This window comes from Triticum urartu, chromosome 6A, assembly GCF_056163025.1.
Source record: "Triticum urartu cultivar PI428250 chromosome 6A, HENAU_Tu73, whole genome shotgun sequence".
Taxonomy (NCBI): domain Eukaryota; kingdom Viridiplantae; phylum Streptophyta; class Magnoliopsida; order Poales; family Poaceae; genus Triticum; species Triticum urartu.
The window spans coordinates 276,631,699-276,652,912 of record NC_141878.1 but is presented as its reverse complement, the minus strand read 5'-3'; the positions used below and the strand labels follow the sequence as shown (position 1 = coordinate 276,652,912).

The window sequence follows — 21,214 nt, the reverse complement described above, 5'->3', positions numbered from 1 at the left end:
CTTGACCTTATGACAACTAGAACCGGATACTTAATAAAACACACCCTTCCAAGTGCCAAATACAACCGGTGATCGCTCTCTAACAGGGCGACAAGGAGAGGATCGCCGGGTAGGATTATGCTATGCGATGCTACTTGGAGGACTTCAGTCTATTCTCTTCTACATGCTGCAAGACGGAGGCTGCCAGAAGCGTAGTCTTCGAAAGGACTAGCTATCCCCCTCTTATTCCGGCATTCTGCAGTTCAGTCCACATATGATACCCTTATTCCATTTGATACCAATGCATACATATGTAGTGTAGCTCCTTGCTTGCGAGTACTTTGGATGAGTACTCACGGTTGCTTTGCTCCCTCTTTTCCCCCTTTCTATACTCGATTGTTGCGACCAGACGTTGGAGCCCAGGAGCCAGACGCCACCATCGACGACGACTACTATTACTCGGGAGGTGCCTACTACTACGTGCGGCCCGCTGACGGCGACCAGGAGTAGTTTAGGAGGATCCCAGGCAGGAGGCCTGCGCCTCTTTCGATCTGTATCCTAGTTTGTGCTAGCCTTCTTAAGGCAAACTTGTTTAACTTATGTCTGTACTCAGATATTGTTGCTTCCGCTGACTCGTCTATGATCGCGCTCTTGTATTCGAGCCCTCGAGGCCCCTGGCTTGTAATATGATGCTTGTATGACTTATTTTATTTGTAGAGTTGTGTTGTGATATCTTTCCGTGAGTCCCTGATCTTGATCGTACACGTTTGCGTGTATGATTAGTGTACGATTGAATCGGGGGCGTCACAGTCATATTGCTTAGCATGATCATGTAGTTGACATAGTATTTGTGGCAAAGCCACCGTTCATAATTCTTTCATACATGTCACTCTTGGTTCATTGCATATCCCGGTACACCGCCGGAGGCATTCATATAGAGTCATCTTTGTTCTAGTATCGAGTTGTAATCATTGAGTTGTAAATAAATAGAAGTGTGATGATCATCATTATTAGAGCATTGTCCCAAGTGAGGAATATATATATATATATATATAAAAGAGAAGGCCATAAAAAAAGAGAAGGCCCAAAAAAGAAGAGAGAAAGACCATAAAAAAGAAAAGGCCCAAAAAAGAGAGAAAAGGAGAGAAGGGACAATGTTACTATCCTTTTACCACACTTGTGCTTCAAAGTAGCACCATGATCTTCATAGTAGAGAGTCTCTCATGTTATCACTTTCATACACTAGTGGGAATTTTTCATTATAGAACTTGGCTTGTATATTCCAACAATGGGTCTCCTCAAGTGCCCTAGGTCTTCGTGAGCAAGCAAGTTGGATGCACACCCACTAGTTTCTTTTGTTGAGCTTTCATATATTTATAGCTCTAGTGCATCCGTTGCATGGCAATCCCTACTCCTTGCATTAACATCAATTGATGGGCATCTCCATAGCCCATTGATTAGCCTCGTTGATGTGAGACTTTCTCCTTTTTTGTCTTCTCCACATAACCCCCCTCATTATACTCTATTCCACCCATAGTGCTATGTCCATGGCTCGCGCTCATATATCGCGTGAAAGTTTATAGGTTTGAGATTACTAAAGTATGAAACAATTGCTTGGCTTTTCATCGGGGTTGTGCATGATGAGAGCATTCTTCTGTGACGAAAATGAAACATGACTAAACTATATGATTTTGTAGGGATGAACTTTCTTTGGCCATGTTATTTTGAGAAGACATAATTGCTTAGTTAGTATGCTTGAAGTATTATCATTTTTATGTCAATATGAACTTTTGTCTTGAATCTTTTAGATCTGAATATTCATACCACAATTAAGAAGAATTACATTAAAATTGTGCCAAGTAGCACTCCGCATCAAAAATTCTGTTTTTATCATTTACCTACTCGAGGACGAGCAGGAATTAAGCTTGGGGATGCTTGATACGTCTCCAACGTATCTATAATTTTTGATTGCTCCATGCTATATTATCTACTGTTTTGGACTATATTGGGCTTTATTTTCCACTTTTATATTATTTTTGGGACTAACCTATTAACCGGAGGCCCAGCCCAGAATTGCTGTTTTTTTGCCTATTTCAGTGTTTCGGAGAAACAAAATATCAAACTAAGTCCAAACGGAATGAAACCTTCGGGAACGTGATTTTCTCATCAGATAAGACTCGGGAGACTTGGACCCTCCATCAAGAAAGCCACGAGGCGGTCACGAGGGTGGAGGGCGCTCCCTGCCTCGTGGGCCCCTCGAAGCTCCACCGACGTACTTCTTCCTCCCATATATATCCACGTACCCCCAAACGATCGGAGGAGGAGCCAAAAACCTAATTCCACCGCCGCAACTTTCTGTATCCACGAGATCCCATCTTGGGGCCTGTTCCGAAGCTCAGCCGGAGGGGGCATCGATCACGGAGGGCTTCTTGTAACATCCCAAAATTCTAAATTTTGAAATGTTATAATAAATAGATAGATTTGATTAATTGTTTGATTGATTGTGTGAAATTGAGTGAAATTCGAAACCTTTTTAAAGTTAAATGAGAGGGAATAAAAGGACTTTCCCAAACTTTCATTTTGCATTCGTGATCTTCGTGAATTCAAATTCTTTTCACCACGAAACCCTGGAGAGAAGATGACATGACTTCTTCCATTTATTTAAATGACAAGGGGTATTGAAAATATTGGAATTTCATTTGGAAAATATTTCCAATTCTGAAACTTTATGCAACTCAATGATTTTCACGAGAGGAGATAAAATGACTTCTTCAAATTATATGAAATATGAGTTGGGAGTTTCAAAGGATCAAATTCAAAGTCTTTTGTAATTATTTTTCAATTTGGAGTTATTTGGATTTTATTCAAATCATTTTTCTCCAAAATAAAATACATGGAAAATAGGGTAACATGATTCCCTACAACAGAAAATTGGAGAGAAATAAATTTGATTTCATTTTGGTATTTTTAAAATGATTTTTGTTGGATCTTATTAGAGCAGGAGCACTGTTGGAATTATTAGAATTTGTGTGTATTTTATTTAATGCTAGAAAAATGTTCATGTCGTAGACAATCTTTTTCTGAAAATTTTCATATATAATATGCCTATATAAAATTTTTATTTTATTTTTATTATTCGGTTTTCCTTCTGTTTCTATTTTAAAAAAACTGTACGTGCAGCCCATATTTATTTATCGCCTACATGCGCAGTATAATAGCTTCTGGCGCTCCATAGTTTTTTTTCTCTCTTAAATAGAAGGCCAGCCTTTCATTTTATTTCTTAGGCCGAATTTTGTAAAAAAAACTGCAGCCGCAGCGTGCGCGCGGCCGGCCGAAGGCCTTTAGGCCCATGCGATGCGAGTCGTCTCTTTTCATCTGTGTCTCGTATATTTTTCATCTACGTTTAGTTCCACATTGCTTAGTCTTTGACCTCTAAGTCTCTTTTCCATCAATAAATATAGACCCATAGAGCCTCCAAAAATCATCCGATTCGGGTTAAATCAATATTTTGGTTTGACTAGATTCATTTAAGAAAAATATATTTCTTCTCTCCAGCGCGACTTCTAGAAATTTTCTTTTCTCTCCAAAGTCATTTTTTCTCTGCCTTATAAAGGTATCTTTCTTTATTTTTTTTCTTCTTATACTTCCGTATTTTATTATTTTTAGACTAATACAATAAAATAATTAGATTATCCATTAGTCTACGTATTTATACATTAGACCCTAGCCCGTAGCTATTTTTCTTCTTCCGTAAAACAGCTTGGCCCTGATTTTTTAAATAGCCATAACTTTTTACTCGTTTGTCCAAATCCAACGAAACCAACGCCCACTTCTTCGTTATGATCCCCTCTATCCAGTAATCCAACCCAAACATGTTTTTGAAATTTTAAAATTTGAATTAGACCAGATTTGTATTCAAACTTCATTTAATCATAACTTGAGTTTCGTAGCTCCGTTTGAGTTGATTCTTTTTGCAAATCGAAGCTCTTGACCTAAACTTTCTAATGAGTCCAAATTCACATAATTTTGGTACTGTTAGAAATTGTTTTATGTTGCAAGAGTTATTTGCTGGGTTTTGAAGCTTTCCGAATTGTTTTCTTCTTTCTCTCCGACCTTTTGAGTGATTGCTTATGTGTGGTTACTATTGCTTGCTTACAATAGATTGACCGGAGAGTGACGAGTAGAACTATCAAGAGTTATGAGTGCGAATCATCTTCATCAACATTGCAGGCAAGTTCACACTTTGATCATACCCCTTTATCACCCAGTTTTTATGCATTAGTTTCAACCTCAAACATTGCATGAGTAGGATTGATAACATGTGGGTATTGGGAAGTAGTTGATGAGGTAGGAACCTATTGCCCTGCATTCAAACCTTGGGAGTTACTATTACGTTATGTTTATACTACTATGCTATGCTCGTAGACGTGGATTGGGTTTGAGAGTATTCATGACAGATGTGAGATTGTTAATTAATGGTTTACTTAAGGTGGCAACTTTAACACACATCTGGGTGGATTGAGGCACCTGGGTACTCCAGCGATTGCCTGTTTAGGCACCTGGGTATTCCAGCGATTGCCTGTTTTTTTATGGATCGCCACCAAGGCTCAAAGGGGTCATGAGATTATTCGTACTAGAAACTTCCATGTGCAGCCACAAGCTATTATGGGCTCTAGCATAGTTGATTAAGTCGTGTGAACTCTTACAGTGGTAGACTAGCAGATGTAGGGGTAGTAGGTGGTACGGTCTACCCATCGTAAGGTGCAAATACTTCTGAAAGACTATGTCTCGGTCATCCGTTTCTCAAACACCAAGTAGTGCGAGAAATCCAACGGAGGAGATCGAGTCTTGTGGGGAAAAGTGCGCAAACCTCTGCAGAGTGTATAAACTAATCATGATTAGCCGTGTCCCTGGTTATGGACATCTTGAGTATCTGGTTCTTGGATTATCATATTGATCTCATCACGTTACTTAAATAATTTGTTGGGTTGTTAATGATTACTTTTAATTGGGATTGAGAGGGTGTCTACACTCTCAATGTTTAACAACCACCATGTTAGTTAAATAAATTATATTCCTTTGCAGTAGGGAAAAATTGGCTTTTCGCAAAAACCTTATAACCATAGAGCTTTTCCACCAGCCATATATGCATGTAGTGATACCATTGTTCATCATTTCTCTATGGTGTGAATTTTCCAGTACATTCAATGTACTGACCCTCTGTGGCTGCAACGTCTCATGTTGCAGGATTTCTTACGACGAGTAAGTGATACGTTAGGGTTACGATTTCTACACTCAACTTTGCCGTTGGTGTTGATGGGAATCCACAACCTTGTTACTTCCGCTATTTGGATTGAGGTAATAGTATTTGCGTTACTTTTACATGTGATTTACCTCTGTTATAAATCCTCGAGTACTGTGTGTGTCAGCATACCGATCTAGGGATGAAACTTAAGCACGGAGACTTGATCCATTCGGGTCGGGTCGCTACAAGATGGTATCAGAGCACATGTTGACTATAGGATGTGACCCTAGAAATTGGCAAGCCCATAGGAAAGATTTTCTCTACAACTTCATTTTTAAAAGATCTTTTACTTCTCATCTCTTCTGAGCTTATTCAAAAATTCCTTTTTTAGTGAGACTATACCTTTTTCCCCTTTTGACCACTCGAAGATTCGACTGATGAGGCCACTCCAAGAAGTACAAGATATCGGACAACTGAGACCATTCGGAATGAAGAGGATTTTACCATACATTATAATAATGGAAACTACAACGGTTGAAGACTCCGAAGACTAGGAGAATTGGAAGGCTCTGAAGAATTTCCAGATTTGTATGACCTAGGGAGGCTACCCTTATGGAACTGGGCAGACTATGGAAGTTGTCAATACCCGAGATCAAGGAGTATCGGAGAAAGACTGGAACATGGAGCATTAGAACTCAAAGTTTTGTCAAGAAAACCCTAAGGCAGGAGATATCAACTATGGAATGATAGCTCATGGAAATGACAAGAGCAGAAACACGGCTATCTATGGTGTTATCGCCTGTTTATGCTATTGTCACCGTGCTGAGTTAAGCATGCATATGCCTGGAAGAATTGGATGGTAGAAGGCTGAAGGAGCACCTATCAGCAAGATGAAGTTTTAACCTTAGCCGGTGTATCACCAGGATCTGGAGTAGTACATCAAGAAGTTTAAGGTGGAGCTCCATGAAGCCGTATTAGACAAGGAAGCATTTCGTGAAGAACTCAGGAACCAAAAGCTGAAAGTAGCCAAGTTGGAGGAGCAAAACCTCGAGATACAGGAGATTCGTCAGGAACGGAAGGACCATAGTGCCATGGTTCCTGTCAAGGATGTTGAAACCCGGAAGTTTGGACCGCAACTCCAAAAATATTAAAGGATGTCACGAGAGACTTCACGTCAATAGAGATGATCTGGTAAAAGAACTGGAGAAAGACAAGCATGATTGGAAGAAGCCATTGGAGGCATGAACATGACTTGAAGAGTTTGGCTACATTAAAGATTTATTGACCTTTAGAAGACCAAACCCCTATTATACAATTACGTTAGATGCAATGATTGTGAGCTGTCATTTGTTTGATGTTTTCCGACAGCCACAATAAAATCTGTCTTTTCAAAACTTTTGTTTGTATTGTGTGTATCCCTCTCTATCTCTCTTATCTCACCCCAAACCCATGGACCCAATAGAGGATGAATGGATATGAGCTTGTATTTTCTGGACCAATGAGTCAGTTGGAGACAGACCAATGGATTCAGAACATGGAGGATCACATGAAGAACAACCCTATAGTCGGAAAGAATATGACCCAACATGCTCTTCAGTGCTTTGAAAGAGGTGCTGCTACTTGGTGGAGGATGTACAAAACCATCAATGGATGGCAAGGAATAACCACTTGGAAGGAATTTAAGTTGACTTTGCCAAAGTCTCGGTTTGTGTCCTAGAAGTTGAAACCCTATGGAAAGGATATGAAGAAACCTTGTGCATGCAAGATTTGTGGAGAAATAGGACACACCCATAAAGAACACAAGGATGAATGCCCTAATTGTGAAGGAAGTCACCCAGTTGAAGAATGCCCAACCAGGCAGATTACTTGTTTCTTGTGTGAAGGGACTACCCACTATCCTGCTCAGTGTCACATTTACCCCATGGTACAACGAACCATCCAGCAGAAGAAAGAAGTAATGAAAGGAGCCCTCATGGAAATTCTAGAAGAAGCTGTGATGAAGGAAGAGATGGAGGACACACCTAAAGAAGACCCGAGTAAACCCTTCACTAAGTCTTGCTATTCATGTGGAGAAGAAGGACACATCTCCCAAAATTGTTTGAATGGGGATCTAGTAGAATTCCCGACAGAGGAAGTAGAATATGACCCACAGGAAATAGAAGCCATGATTGGCATGGAAAGGTCCAGGAAGAGAAGCAGATTGGATTCCAGGAAGGACCTGAGTCATATCACCTGTTACAGGTGCAAGGAGTCAGGGCACTACCTCAACAGTTGCCCAAAAAGGAAACCTCGAGACTTGTCAGAAGTAATATGTTTTAGTTGTAATGGAGCAGGGCACTTTGCCAGAGAATGCCCCAAGGAGAAGGAAACTTGTGCTAGATAGTTGAGTTTGCAACAAAAGAAATGGAGTAGTAGAAGTGAGAACATTTTCTTTTATATTGAGGTGTTGAGTTGAGACATGTAATGAAAAAGCGAGAGATTGTAATCATTTGAGAATGAATAAAGTTAGCATCGTTGGTACTGATATGGATTTTATGAGTTGTTACTCTATGAAGAAGGATTTTGACCATTTTTTAGGATATGAGAAATATGGTCTATGGAAGATTTGTGCATTTTAAGGGTGGTAGTACCCTGTAAGAACCCTTGACCCCTGGAAAAGATAAGGATACTCCACTGAGTGGATTTCGGACAAAATGAATACGAGTTTTGTCTCGATATGTGTGATACCCCAAGAGTATGTGGGATGAAGTTGGAGACCGTCAGTTGTTTGGACCAAATGTGATCAAGGAGTCAGAAGAGAATGTTAAATTGATTCGAGATAGACTGAAGGTAGCTCAGTCCAGGCAGAAGAGTTATGCAGACTAAAAACGCAAGGAGGTAGTCTATGAAATTGGAGATAGAGCATGTCTTCGTGTGTCCCCTCTGCGAGGAGTTAAACGATTTGGAGTTAAGGGACAGTTAGCCCCGAGATTTGTAGGACCATACCGAGTTTTGGAGCGTATGGGAGAAGTGGCCAACAAGTTGGAGTCACCCAAAGGACTGTCAGGAGTTCATGATGTGTTTCACGTTTCCCAGTTGAAGAAGTGCCATGCAGAGATGGCCAATATTCCCCTGTAAGGACCCTTGACCCTGGAAAGGATAATGATGTTCGATGAAGTAGAATATGGACTTCATAAGTATAAGTTTTTATCTCGGTATGAGGGATATCCCACAAGGATGAAGAGATGAATTACTATTGGATATAAAGGAGGTATGATGTTGGACATATGGATCAGGGGAAATTCCATAATGAATCTGAGTAATCATGTCCTAGTTTGGTGCCAATAGAAAGAAGGAAGAGAGTACAATTGGATGGATTTAAGAATACTAGGAAGTTGGAAGTTGGAATAATGATCAGTTGCCCGATGATAAGTTCAAGGACTACAAGTGATGAGATGGGCCATAACCCACAGGCCCAGGACCTGCCAAGAAGCAAGAACATTCTTGCTGAAGGAAAAAAACCCTAGAGGAAGATACGACGTTTATCGACAGACGATTTTATAGGAGTAACGCAAAACCTGAGAGTTGTGAAGGAACAATAGATGTTTGTTTGGCTTGCAGAATCAATGGATTATTCTGAACTTAGTTCGTCGACAAGAGAAATTCTGCAATGCTTGTGAGGATGACCGAGTGTTAGAATGCGAGATTCGCTAAACCACGTACAGGGTAATGATTTGGGTGCGGGATGGATTGATCACCATACCGACTTACTCTTATTATTCGCCTTGCTATATGGGATGGTAAATCTGAGTGACTTACCTATAGTAGAGAGACGACGATATTAAACCTTGTTTAAGCCTTAGAATGGTATAGGTATTTTTTTCCCTTGTACAAGGCAGCTTTGCCAACCGTAGGTTATACGGTGAGGATCAACCCAGACCCATTTCCTATAGGAGAAACCCTAAATTGTTGACCATCATGAGAGATATCGATAGTTGATTAGTATTGGCGCCAGACTCGTCAGCTAAGAAGACCCAGTCTCGGAAGAACCTTACCTAGATGAAAGACAGAAGAATTGTGGTAAAGGTTATGCCACTACCGGAAGAGCCCGAATAAGGAATTATCCTGGAGATCCAAGAAGACTGACACTGTTAACAATAAAAATGGAGTATATGAGTTTTGATGGAACCGTAACAATGCTTCTAAGGGTGGTAGCACCCCAGCCCCGGAGATGATTGATGAAATTTTGAAGAGACCCCGAACCTAACCTATTTCTTTCTAGCCTCTCCGAATCTCGAGGACGAGATTCCTTTTAAGGGTGGTAGGTTTGTATCATCCCAAAATTCTAAATTTTGGAATGTTATAATAAATAGATAGATATGATTAATTGTTTGATTGATTGTGTGAAATTGAGTGAAATTCGAAACCTTTTTAAAGTTAAATGAGAGGGAATAAAAGGACTTTCCCAAACTTTCATTTTGCATTCGTGATCTCCGTGAATTCAAATTCTTTTCACCACGAAACCCTGGAGAGAAGATGACATGACTTCTTCCATTTATTTAAATGACAACGGGTATTGAAAATATTTGAATTTCATTAGGAAAATATTTCCAATTCTGAAACTTTATGCAACTCAATGATTTTCACGAGAGGAGATAAAATGACTTCTTCAAATTATATGAAATATGAGTTGGGAGTTTCAAAGGATCAAATTCAAAGTCTTTTGGAATTATTTTTCAATTTGGAGTTATTTGGATTTTATTCAAATCATTTTTCTCCAAAACTAAAATACATGGAAAATAGGGTAACATGATTCCCTACAACAGAAAATTGGAGAGAAATAAATTTGATTTCATTTTGGTATTTTTAAAATGATTTTTGTTGGATCTTATTAGAGCAGGAGCACTGTTGGAATTATTAGAATTTGTGTGTATTTTATTTAATGCTAGAAAAATGTTCATGTCGTAGACAATCTTTTTCTGAAAATTTTGATATATAATGTGCCTATATAAAATTTTTATTTTATTTTTGTTATTCGGTTTTCCTTCTATTTCTATTTAAAAAAACTGTACGTGCAGCCCATATTTATTTATCGCCTACATGCGCAGTATAGTAGCTTCTGGCGCCCCATTGTTTTTTTCTCTCTTAAGTAGGCCAGGTCCAGCCAGCCTTTCATTTTTTTTCTTAGGCCGAATTTTGTAAAAAAAAAACTGCAGCCGCAGCGTGCGCGCGGCCGGCCGAAGGCCTTTAGGCCCATGCGATGCAAGTCGTCTCTTTTCATCTGTGTCTCGTATATTTTTTATCTACATTTAGTCCTACATTGCCTAGCTTTGACCTCTAAAACTCTTTTCCATCAATAAATATAGACCCATAGAGCCTTCAAAAATCATCCGATTCGGGTTAAATCAATATTTTGGTTTGACTAGATTCATTTAAGAAAAATATATTTCTCCTCTCCGGCGCGACTTCTAGAAATTTTCTCTTCTCTCCAAAGTCATCTTTTCTCTGCCTTATAAAGGTATCTTTCTTTATTTTTTTTCTTCTTATACTTCCGTATTTTATTATTTTTAGACTAATACGATAAAATAATTAGATTATCAATTAGTCTACGTATTTATACATTAGACCCTAGCCTGTAGTTATTTTTTTTCTTCCTAAAACAGCTTGGCCCTGATTTTTCAAATAGCCATAACTTTTTACTCGTTTGTCCAAATCCAACGAAATCAACGCCCACTTCTTCGTTATGGTCCCCTCTATCCAGTAATCCAACCCAAACATGTTTTTGAAATTTTAAAATTTGAATTAGACCAGATTTGTATTCAAACTTCGTTTGATCATAACTTGAGTTTCGTAGCTCCGTTTGAGTTGATTCTTTTTGCAAATCGAAGCTCTTGACCTAAACTTTCTAATGAGGCCAAATTCACATAATTTTGGTACTGTTAGAAATTGTTTTATGTTGCAAGAGTTATTTGCTGGATTTTGAAGCTTTCCGAATTGTTTTCTTCTTTCTCTCCGACCTTTTGAGTGATTGCTTATGTGTGGTTACTATTGCTTGCTTACGATAGATTGACCGGAGAGTGACGAGTAGAACTATCAAGAGTTATGAGTGCGAATCATCTTCATCAACATTGTAGGCAAGTTCACACTTTGATCATACCCCTTTATCACCCAGTTTTTATGCATTAGTTTCAACCTCAAACATTGCATGAGTAGGATTGATAACATGTGGGTATTGGGAAGTAGTTGATGAGGTAGGAACCTATTGCCCTGCATTCAAACCTTGGGAGTTACTATTACGTTATGTTTATACTACTATGCTATGCTCGTAGACGTGGATTGGGTTTGAGAGTATTCATGACAGATGTGAGATTGTTAATTAATGGTTTACTTAAGGTGGCAACTTTAACACACATCTGGGTGGATTGAGGCACCTGGGTACTCCAGCGATTGCCTGTTTAGGCACCTGGGTATTCCAGCGATTGCCTGTTTTTTTATGGATCGCCACCAAGGCTCAAAGGGGTCATGAGATTATTCGTACTAGAAACTTCCATGTGCAGCCACAAGCTATTATGGGCTCTAGCATAGTTGATTAAGTCGTGTGAACTCTTACAGTGGTAGACTAGCAGATGTAGGGGTAGTAGGTGGTACGGTCTACCCATCGTAATGTGCAAACGCTTCTGAAAGACTATGTCTCGGTCATCCATTTCTCAAACACCATGTAGTGCGAGAAATCCAACGGAGGAGATCGAGTCTCGTGGGGAAAAGTGCGCAAACCTCTGCATAGTGTATAAACTAATCATGATTAGCCGTGTCCCCGGTTATGGACATCTTGAGTATCTGGTTCTTGGATTATCATATTGATCTCATCACGTTACTTAAATAATTTGTTGGGTTGTTAATGATTACTTTTAATTGGGATTGAGAGGGTGTCTACACTCTCAATGTTTAACAACCACCATGTTAGTTAAATAAATTATATTCCTTTGCAGTAGGGAAAAATTGGCTTTTCGCAGAAACCTTATAACCATAGAGCTTTTCCACCAGCCATATATGCATGTAGTGATAGCCATTGTTCATCATTTCTCTATGGTGTGAATTTTCCAGTACATTCAATGTACTGACCCTCTGTGGCTGCAATGTCTCATGTTGCAGGATTTCTTACGACGAGTAAGTGATACGTTAGGGTTACGATTTCTACACTCAACTTTGCCGTTGGTGTTGATGGGAATCCACAACCTTGTTACTTCTGCTATTTGGATTGAGGTAATAGTATTTGCGTTACTTTTACATGTGATTTACCTCTGTTATAAATCCTCGAGTACTGTGTGTGTCAGCATACCGATCCAGGGATGACACTTAAGCACAGAGACTTGATCCATTCGGGTCGGGTCGCTACACTTCTACATCATCATCCAAGCCTCTCCGATGAAGTGTGAGTAGTTTACTTCAGACCTACGGGTCCATAGTTAGTAGCTAGATGGCTTCTTCTCTCTTTTTGGATCTCAATACAATGTTCTCCCCCTCTCTTGTGGAGATCTATTCGATGTAATCTTCTTTTTGTGGTGTGTTTGTTGAGACCGATGAATTGTGGGTTTATGATCCAGTCTATATATGAATAATATTTGAATCTTCTCTGAATTCTTTTATGTATGATTGGTTATCTTTGTAAGTCTCTTCGAATTATCAGTTTGGTTTGGCCTACTAGATTGGTTTTTCTTGCCATGGGAGAAGTGCTTAGCTTTGGGTTCGATCTTGCGGTGTCCTTTTCCAGTGACAGAAGGGGCAGCAAGGCATGTATTGTATCGTTGCCATCAAGGATAACAAGATGGGGTTTTTATCATATTGCATGAAACTATCCCTCTACATCATGAAACTATCCCTCTACATCATGTCATCTTGCTTAAGGCGTTACTCTGTTTTAACTTAATACTCTAGATGCATGCTGGATAGCGGTTGATGAGTGGAGTAATAGTAGTAGATGCAGAATCGTTTTGGTCTACTTGTCTCGGACGTGATGCCTATATACATGATCATACCTAGATATTCTCATGGCTATGCTCAATTCTGTCAATTGCTCAACAGTAATTTGTTCACCCACCGTAGAATACTTATGCTCTTGAGAGAAGCCACTAGTGAAACCTATGCCCCCCGGGTCTCTTTCTCGTTATACCAATCTCCATCACTTTATTATTGCTTTGCTTTTACTTTGCTTTTACTTTTTACTTTGCATATCTATACTTAAAATACCAAAAATATTATTTATCATCTTTATTAGATCTCACTTTCATAAGTGACCGTGAAGGGATTGACAATCCCTAAGCGCGTTGGTTGCATTGAGCTATTGTTTTTGTGTAGGTACGAGGGACTCGAGCGTAGCCTCCTACTGGATTGATACCTTTGTTCTCAAAAACTGAGGGAAATACTTACGCTACTTTGCTGCATCATCCTCTCCTCTTCGGGGAAATCCAACGTAGTGCTCAAGAGGTAGCAGCAGCCCCAAAGGTTACCTCTTCGGTGCAACAAGACTAGGACGTAGACTCGCCAAGACGAAGGTCATCGCCGAGCCCACCTACGCGTCACGAACAGAAGCTTTGCAGGCAAAGACCACCTTTAGTCAGGATAGGGTTTACTCTTGTCCCCTTCGAATTTGGCCGTTGTGGCATCCCTTCACGCATAGAGTTTTCGGGGGAAGAGGACCAAGGCTAGTATAAGTATAGGTTAGTCTCCACCGTAGAGAGGGATCAGATCGAGTCCTGGTCGAACCCTGAGCCCTCACGGTGCAGTTCATCCTTGTACTAGTTCATACTCATCCTCTCCGCGAGGCAATCCACCATAAAGCAGGAGTAGGGTCTTACACCGTAAGGTAGCATGAACCTAGGTAAATCATCGTGTTCCTTCCTCCTTCCCATTTCCTCGAGCATGTCGAAGCAAGGCCGCGAGGCAGCAAGCAACACATTGTAGCCTAGCGAAGTTCTCCGCGCACAATCCAGAGTTCAAACCTTTCCTTGGGTCCCCGGAGGCCCGATTCCGACATTCATCCATTCGTCCTACGAAACCTCAACCAAGTGGGGGTCTAATGATGGGCACATTCGGACCATGGGCACATTCAGATGCACACTCCATGGCATCCACTCGAATACAACCTATCCACTCAGATGTCTTCCCACCAGTCGGCCTCACCAACACCACTCGGAGCGACGTGGGAGCTGCAATGGTCGAAAACATTGGGCTTCAAGTGTAGTTATAGCGGTAGTTTCCAGTAACGCCTATAGTTACTCCCCCTCTTATAACGTAGCAGTAATGAGGGCGGGCGCACTAACCCCTCTCTGGCGCCATGACAAGGGTTCACTGTAACGCCCTCGATGCGGCTATATCTCCAACGTGTCGAAGCACGACTTAGAGGCATAATCGCATTGAAAGCAATGTCGCAAGTGAGGTAATCTTCGCAAACAACCCATGTAATACAATAGGGGAAAAGATACATAGTTGTCTTACAATCGCCACTTCACACAATACATGAATAAAGAATTACAACATCCAAATACAATCAACGTCCGACTACGGAACCAAAATAAAAGAAGAACCCCAAATGCGACAAGGTCCCCGGTCGACCCCAACTGGGCTCCACTACTGATCAACTAGAACGAAATGACACAAAGGACAAGATCTTCATCGAGCTCCTCTTGAGCTTGGTTGCGTCACCTGGAATGGCATCATCGGCACCTGCAAGCTGGTTTTGGAAGTATCTATGAGCCACGGGGACTCAGTAATCTCACACCCTCGCGATCAAGACTATTTAAGCTTATGGGTAAGGTAAAGGTATGAGGTGGAGCAGCAGCAAGCGACTAGCATATATGGTGGCTAACATACGCAAATAAGAGCGAGAAGAGAAGGCAAAGCACGGTCGTGAAAGTATAATCAAGAAGTGATCCTAAAACAACCTACATCAAGCATAACTCCAACACCGTGTTCACTTCCCGGACTCCGCCGGAAAGAGACCATCACGGTTACACACGCGGTTGATGTATTTAATTAAGGTCAACTTCAGGTTTTCTACAACCGGACGTTAACAAATTCCCATCTGCCCATAACCGCGGGCACGGCTTTCGAAAGTTCAAATCCCTGCAGGGGTGTCCCAACTTAGCCCATCACAAGCTCTCACGGTCAACGAAGGAATAGACCTCCTCCCGAGACATTCCGATCAGACTCGGTATCCCGGTTCTACAAGACATCCTCGACAATGGTAAAACAAGTCCAGCAAGACCGCCCGATGCGCCGACATCCTGATGGGAGCTGCACATATCTCGTTCTCAGGGCAACACCGGATAAGCAATCCGTACAACTAAAACCAGCCCTCGAGTTTCCCCGAGGTGGCACTGCAAGGGGCTCTAGTTTGGACCAACACTTAGACAAGCACTGGCCCGGGGGGTTAAAATAAAGATGACCCTTGGGCTGGCCTAACCCAAGGGAAAAAGAGGCTAGGTGGCAAATGGTAAAACCAATGTTGGGCCTTGCTGGAGGAGTTTTATCCAAAGCGAACTGTCAAGGGGTTCCCATTATAACCCAACCGCGTAAGGAACGCAAAATCCGGGAACATAACACCGATATGACGGAAACTAGGGCGGCAAGAGTGGAACAAAACACCAGGCATAAGGCCGAGCCTTCCACCCTTTACCAAGTATATAGATGCATTAATTAAATAAGATATATAGTGATATCCCAACAAGTAAACATGTTCCAACAAGGAACAACATCTCCATGTTCCAACAAGGAACAAACTTCAATCTTCACCTGCAACTAACAACGCTATAAGAGGGGCTGAGCAAAGCGGTAACATAGCCAATCAACGGTTTGCTAGGACAAGGTGGGTTAGAGGCTTGGTTCAACAATATGGGAGGCATGATAAGCAAGTGGTCGGTATCGCAGCATAGGCATAGCAAAAGAGCGAGCATCTACCAAGCAAAGATAGAAGTGATTTCGAGGGTATGATCATCTTGCCTGAAATCCCGCAAGGAAGAAGAACGAGTCCATGAAGAAGACAAACGGACGTAGACGAACGGTTCCTCACAATCACGACGTTATCGGAACCAACCCGAAGAAGCAAACAACATAGTAAAACATCCACCACAATAAACATGACATGATGCACAACCAACTATGATGCATGTCCGGTTTAATGAAGCATGGCATGGCAAAATGCACAAACAATCCTACAAATTAAGTGGAGCTCATTATGCAACGGAGTTGCATATTGAAGAAAACACCACATGACTTATTTAGTTCTCTCTCGTTTAGGTAACCAACAAGATTAAATGTTGTTAACATGGCAAGAGGTGAAGCACAACAAAACTACCTATCTAGGCAAGTTTAAATGAGGCCGGAAACAACAAAACAACAAGTCCAGAAACTCCTCATGTGCACATTTTAGGTTTGGTACTGTTCTGCCCTAAACACAATTTTAGAGTTGTTAAACATGCAAAGTGATGCCACCATGTTAAACTAGGCATTTTTCCACCCCATTTACATATAAAGTTTATTCGAAACCGAGCTACGGTTATTTAGTTATGATTTAAAACATTTTAGCATGTCATAGGAGCAAATCTAACCAAACAACATTTTAAACATCTTAAACATAGATGAAAGTGACATAATATGAAACTACACACAATTCTAAGCAACTTTCACGTTAAGTTTGTTTTAATCCGATGCACAGTTTGTGAGATATGATATGCATGATGTATGAGTGCTTTTCTGCAAAACGGGCGTTCTCTGGAATAAGCTAAAACATACTGCGGAAAAAAAACACAACTCGGGCCGAAACTTGCCCGAACTGGGCTGCACAGGAGCAAACAAAGGATGGGCTTCCTCACATCGGGCTCCAGGAAGCCGAGCCTTGGCGCTGGGCCACGCACGCCCTGCTGGAACTGGGCTTCGCACGAGGCAGAGGAGGGGGTCAACGCAGACGGGAGACTTGTCGCTGTTCGTCGTCGTTTCCAAACGCAGAAGCAGAGGCCGGCGACGAGGATTGGGGAGGACCGACCACGGCGATGAGCTGGAGGGTGCGACCTGCGGGGTCCAGCTGGAGGCTCTCGTCGTTGACGAGGAGCTCGAGGAGGAGAGGAGCGGTCGAGGTGGCGACGAGGGCGGGTTGCAGGCGGCTCCGACGCGGGACTTGGGGCGAGGCGAACATCGAGCGGATCCAGCGGGTGGTGCTGCTCGAAGGACACCAGACGAAGCAGGACGGTGGCGGTGGCGCCATGGAGCTTGGGCGAACTCCTTTTCATTCCTGGGAAGGAGAGAGAGAGAACCACCGTGAGAGAGAGAGGGAAAAACAGGAGGAGAGGACCGGGATGAGGTCAGTCCTGGTCATGGCCGCCGGCGGCAGGGTCGCCGGAGGGCGCGGCCTGCAAGGTCGGCGAGGCTCGGGCGTGAGGGCTCCTCCCCCGATCCTGTGGCTGGTTGGATCGAAGGAAGGAGGAGGCTGGTGGGGAGAGATCGAGAGGAATGGCTGCGGGTGGATCTGGAGGCTGGCTCGCGATTGGGGGCGCGCGGAAAAAGAGGAGGAGACCAGGTGGCTGGCGGCGACGGTTGGACAGGGGAGGATCCCTAGGAAATAGGGTTTTTGTCCAGATTTAGACTAGGGACTATATATAAGGAAAGAGGGAGAGTTTAGGGGCTAATCCGTTCCTCCAATTAAAATCGAGCGGTCGAGAAAAATACACAAGGAAGTCCAATTAACAAAACGGAGACGTTTCGTAGATGTTTGGGGATGATCTGGACACAACGGTGACGACTGACCGGCTCGAGTCCGGGACAGCTTTCGGACGCGCGCGCGAGGAGGTCCGGTGCACTATGCAAAGAGGGGTAGGCATGGGCCTAGGTGGACTGTGGAGAGCGGGTTGGTCTGAGACGAGAGGGGAGAGATGCAGCCCGGCACGATTTCCGGAGACCGAAAACGTCCGACGATAAAACCGGGTATACTGCCGCTATAGTTATCCGTTGGGGCATCAAACGGACTCCGAACGCGATGAAACTTGGCAGGCAGCCGACTGACAACAAAACAACACCGCACGCCAACTTTCATCCCATTCCGAGAACATTTTCCGGTCACTTATAAAATAATATTTCGGACGTGCCGCGGGCGCGTGCAAGTGTGTCTGGGCTCAGAACGGACAACGGAAGGAACTGGGAGACTGGGACAGATGCAAGTTTCATAAACGTGATGATGCAATGCACATGATGACATGAAAAGATGCAACACGCAAGCAAATGACATGGCAACGACGGCGAATAATTGGAGGACACCTGGCTCAACGGTCTCGGGGCGTTACATTCACAACCTATTGTAATCAGATGCCTCCAAAGAAAACAAAACTTCGGAGCTCAAGACGTAGGGTTGTTAGAGCAACTCCAACAGGCTGACCCAAACGAATGAAGATTTCATCCGCTTTTTACCCGTTTGGGTCAGCCGCCCGCCCGGCGTCCGCCCTCTTTTAGATTTGAGTCGGCAGCGCGCCCAAGCGCCGACCCATATGTGCCGGCGTAGCCGGCTGGCCGCCCAATATTACATTGATTTGCATTCAAGCATGTTGTCAAATAAGATAGTTTACCAAATAAAATATTATAATTTTACAAGCCGGATACAAATAAAAATGCTTCACATAGTTTTGCAAACGAATAAAAGAAGATACACCTATTGGTTGCCAACATGAGCCCACATATGCTCAACCAAATCATTTTGCAGCTGCACGTGAGTTTTCCAATCACGCATGTCTTCATGAAATTGGGTGAACTGTTCAAATGTTGCCGCTACTCCATGCTCAGGCACAACATTCTCACCCTGAAATTGAAACCCTTGATCGTACAGACGTTCCGGGTGCTCGTCTTCTACGATCATATTGTGCATGATCACACAAGCAGTCATCACCTTCCACAGTTTCCGCGTGCTCCAGGTATTAGCAGGATACCGAATGATACCCCACCGAGATTGCAAAACACCAAAGGCACGCTTGACATCCTTCCTAGCACTCTCTTGCTCTTGGGCAAATCTTTTCCTCTTCTCTCCGACGGGTTGGGTATTGTCTTGACAATAGTGGTCCACTGAGGATAGATACCAGGTAGTATCCTTTGTCATAGTTGTGGCCGTTGACAGTAAAGTTCGCCGGTGGGCTGTTGCCTTCGGCAAGCCTAGCAAACACCAGCGAGCGCTGGAGCACGTTGATATCATTGTGTGATCCAGCCATGCCAAAGAAAGAGTGCCAGATATAGAGATATTGAGACGCCACAACCTTTAATATGACAGTGCAAGCCCTGACATGTCCCTTATACTGCCCTTGCCAAGCAGAAGGACAGTTCTTTCACTCCCAATACATGCAGTCTATGCTGCCAAGCATCCCTGGGAAGCCCCTTCTGGCATTCATCGCCAACAAACGGGCTGTATCTTCAACTGTCGGCTCTCTCAAGTACTCGGGGCCAAACACAATAATAACAGCCTTGCAGAACTTATACAGGGACTCTAGGCATGTAGACTCACTCATACGGACGTACTCGTCAATGAGATCACGGGGCACTCCGTATGCAAGCATTCGGATGGCGGTGGTGCATTTCTGATAAGAGGAGAAACCGATCTTGCCGACGGCATCCTCTTTGCACTTGAAATAGTCATCATAGCGGACCACCCCCTCTCTAACACGGTTGAAAAGATGCCTACTCATACGGTAACGGCGGCGGAATTTTTGATATTTGAACAACGGGTTTGTTGTATCAAAGTAGTCCTTCCAAAAAAGAAAATGCCCGCTCTCTCGGTTGCGATTCAACGCCTGAAGGTGGCCCAGAATGGAGCCACGGAACAACGGCTGCTGGCTGTTGAGGTGGTGATGGACCAACACGGCAGCCAATATCTCCTCCTCCTCGTCGGACGACGAATGTCGGAGTCGCAAAGGAAATTGTGGAAAAAGAACTCGTCGCCGGAGTCCATTTTCATACCTTGGCAAACTGTCGAACAGCTTGCGGGCGTCGAAGAAGAAGACGGCCGGCGAGGGAAATCGCGGCGTGCACGGACCAGCTAGCTGCGCTGCCGGCATCCGACGAGCGAGCCGGTGAGGATCTGGCCGGGGTAGCGAGGCGGCCTCTTGGTCGCGGGCGGCTGTGCGGTGGGGGGAGCGGCGGTGGGAAGCAGTTTGCTCCCCGGCGGCAAGACGGGGATGGCGGGCGACGAGGGGAGTGAGCGGCGTTGCTGGGCGGATGTGGAGGCGGCGGTATCAGCTGGCAGAGTCGCCGGCAAAAAAGGGCGGCGACGTCGGCGACGAAGGAGGCGGGCAAGGGTTGTTGTTGGCTGGAGGGTGAGGAGAGATGCCAATGTGCCACCGACCAGTGGCTCGGGGAGGAAAAAGACGAGCGCGCACGTCCGGCTTGTGTCCGCGCCGACGCAAATCCGGCTTAAAAATGAGCCGGGAATGGGTCGTCAGCGGACATGTGTCCGTTTGGATTGGCGTGTTGGGCCGATTTTTCTGTCTACGCCAACCTAGATGAACAGCGATAGACGAAATGAGTCGCTCCATTAAAGTTGCTCTTATATCAAAGAGGTCTGAACTCGTAAATCCAAGTGTCCATCTGTATAGCAGGTTCCGCCCCCTGTTTGTACCCTTGCTATCACGGTCAGATTCGTTGCCTCGACGGGTAATCGGATACTCGCCACGACTGCCCCCGGAGCACAGGCTGAGGGCAGCAAGCCTCGCCCGCCCGCGCTTCCGGAAATCGGCAGGCAGACGATCTCCGGTCGGCCACCACGATGCTCACGTTTCCTTGGGCACCCAACAACCGCCCCCAGCACTCAACCGGGGTCGCCGTTCCACGTCAGCGCCTCGTCCTCATCTCATCCCAATTCCCAACCACACCAACCCCCCACGTGCTGCTGCTGCTGCACACCGGCCGCACCCGGTAACCCAAAACCACCTCTCACATCACTCACCCACCCACCCACCATCACGCACCGCGGGTCCCTCGGGCGAA

The 21,214-nt window shown here is 43.7% G+C and overlaps 1 protein-coding gene across 1 annotated transcript; it reads right to left on the bottom strand.

Moving 5' to 3' along the window:
- Window positions 1–19,560: 19,560 nt before the first annotated feature.
- On the bottom strand, window positions 19,561–20,286 carry LOC147964995 (uncharacterized). Its single transcript, XM_087530239.1, has one exon. It carries the CDS (start codon window positions 20,284–20,286, stop codon window positions 19,561–19,563), a length of 726 nt encoding a protein of 241 aa, XP_087386365.1.
- Between the last annotated feature and the right edge of the window lie 928 nt (window positions 20,287–21,214).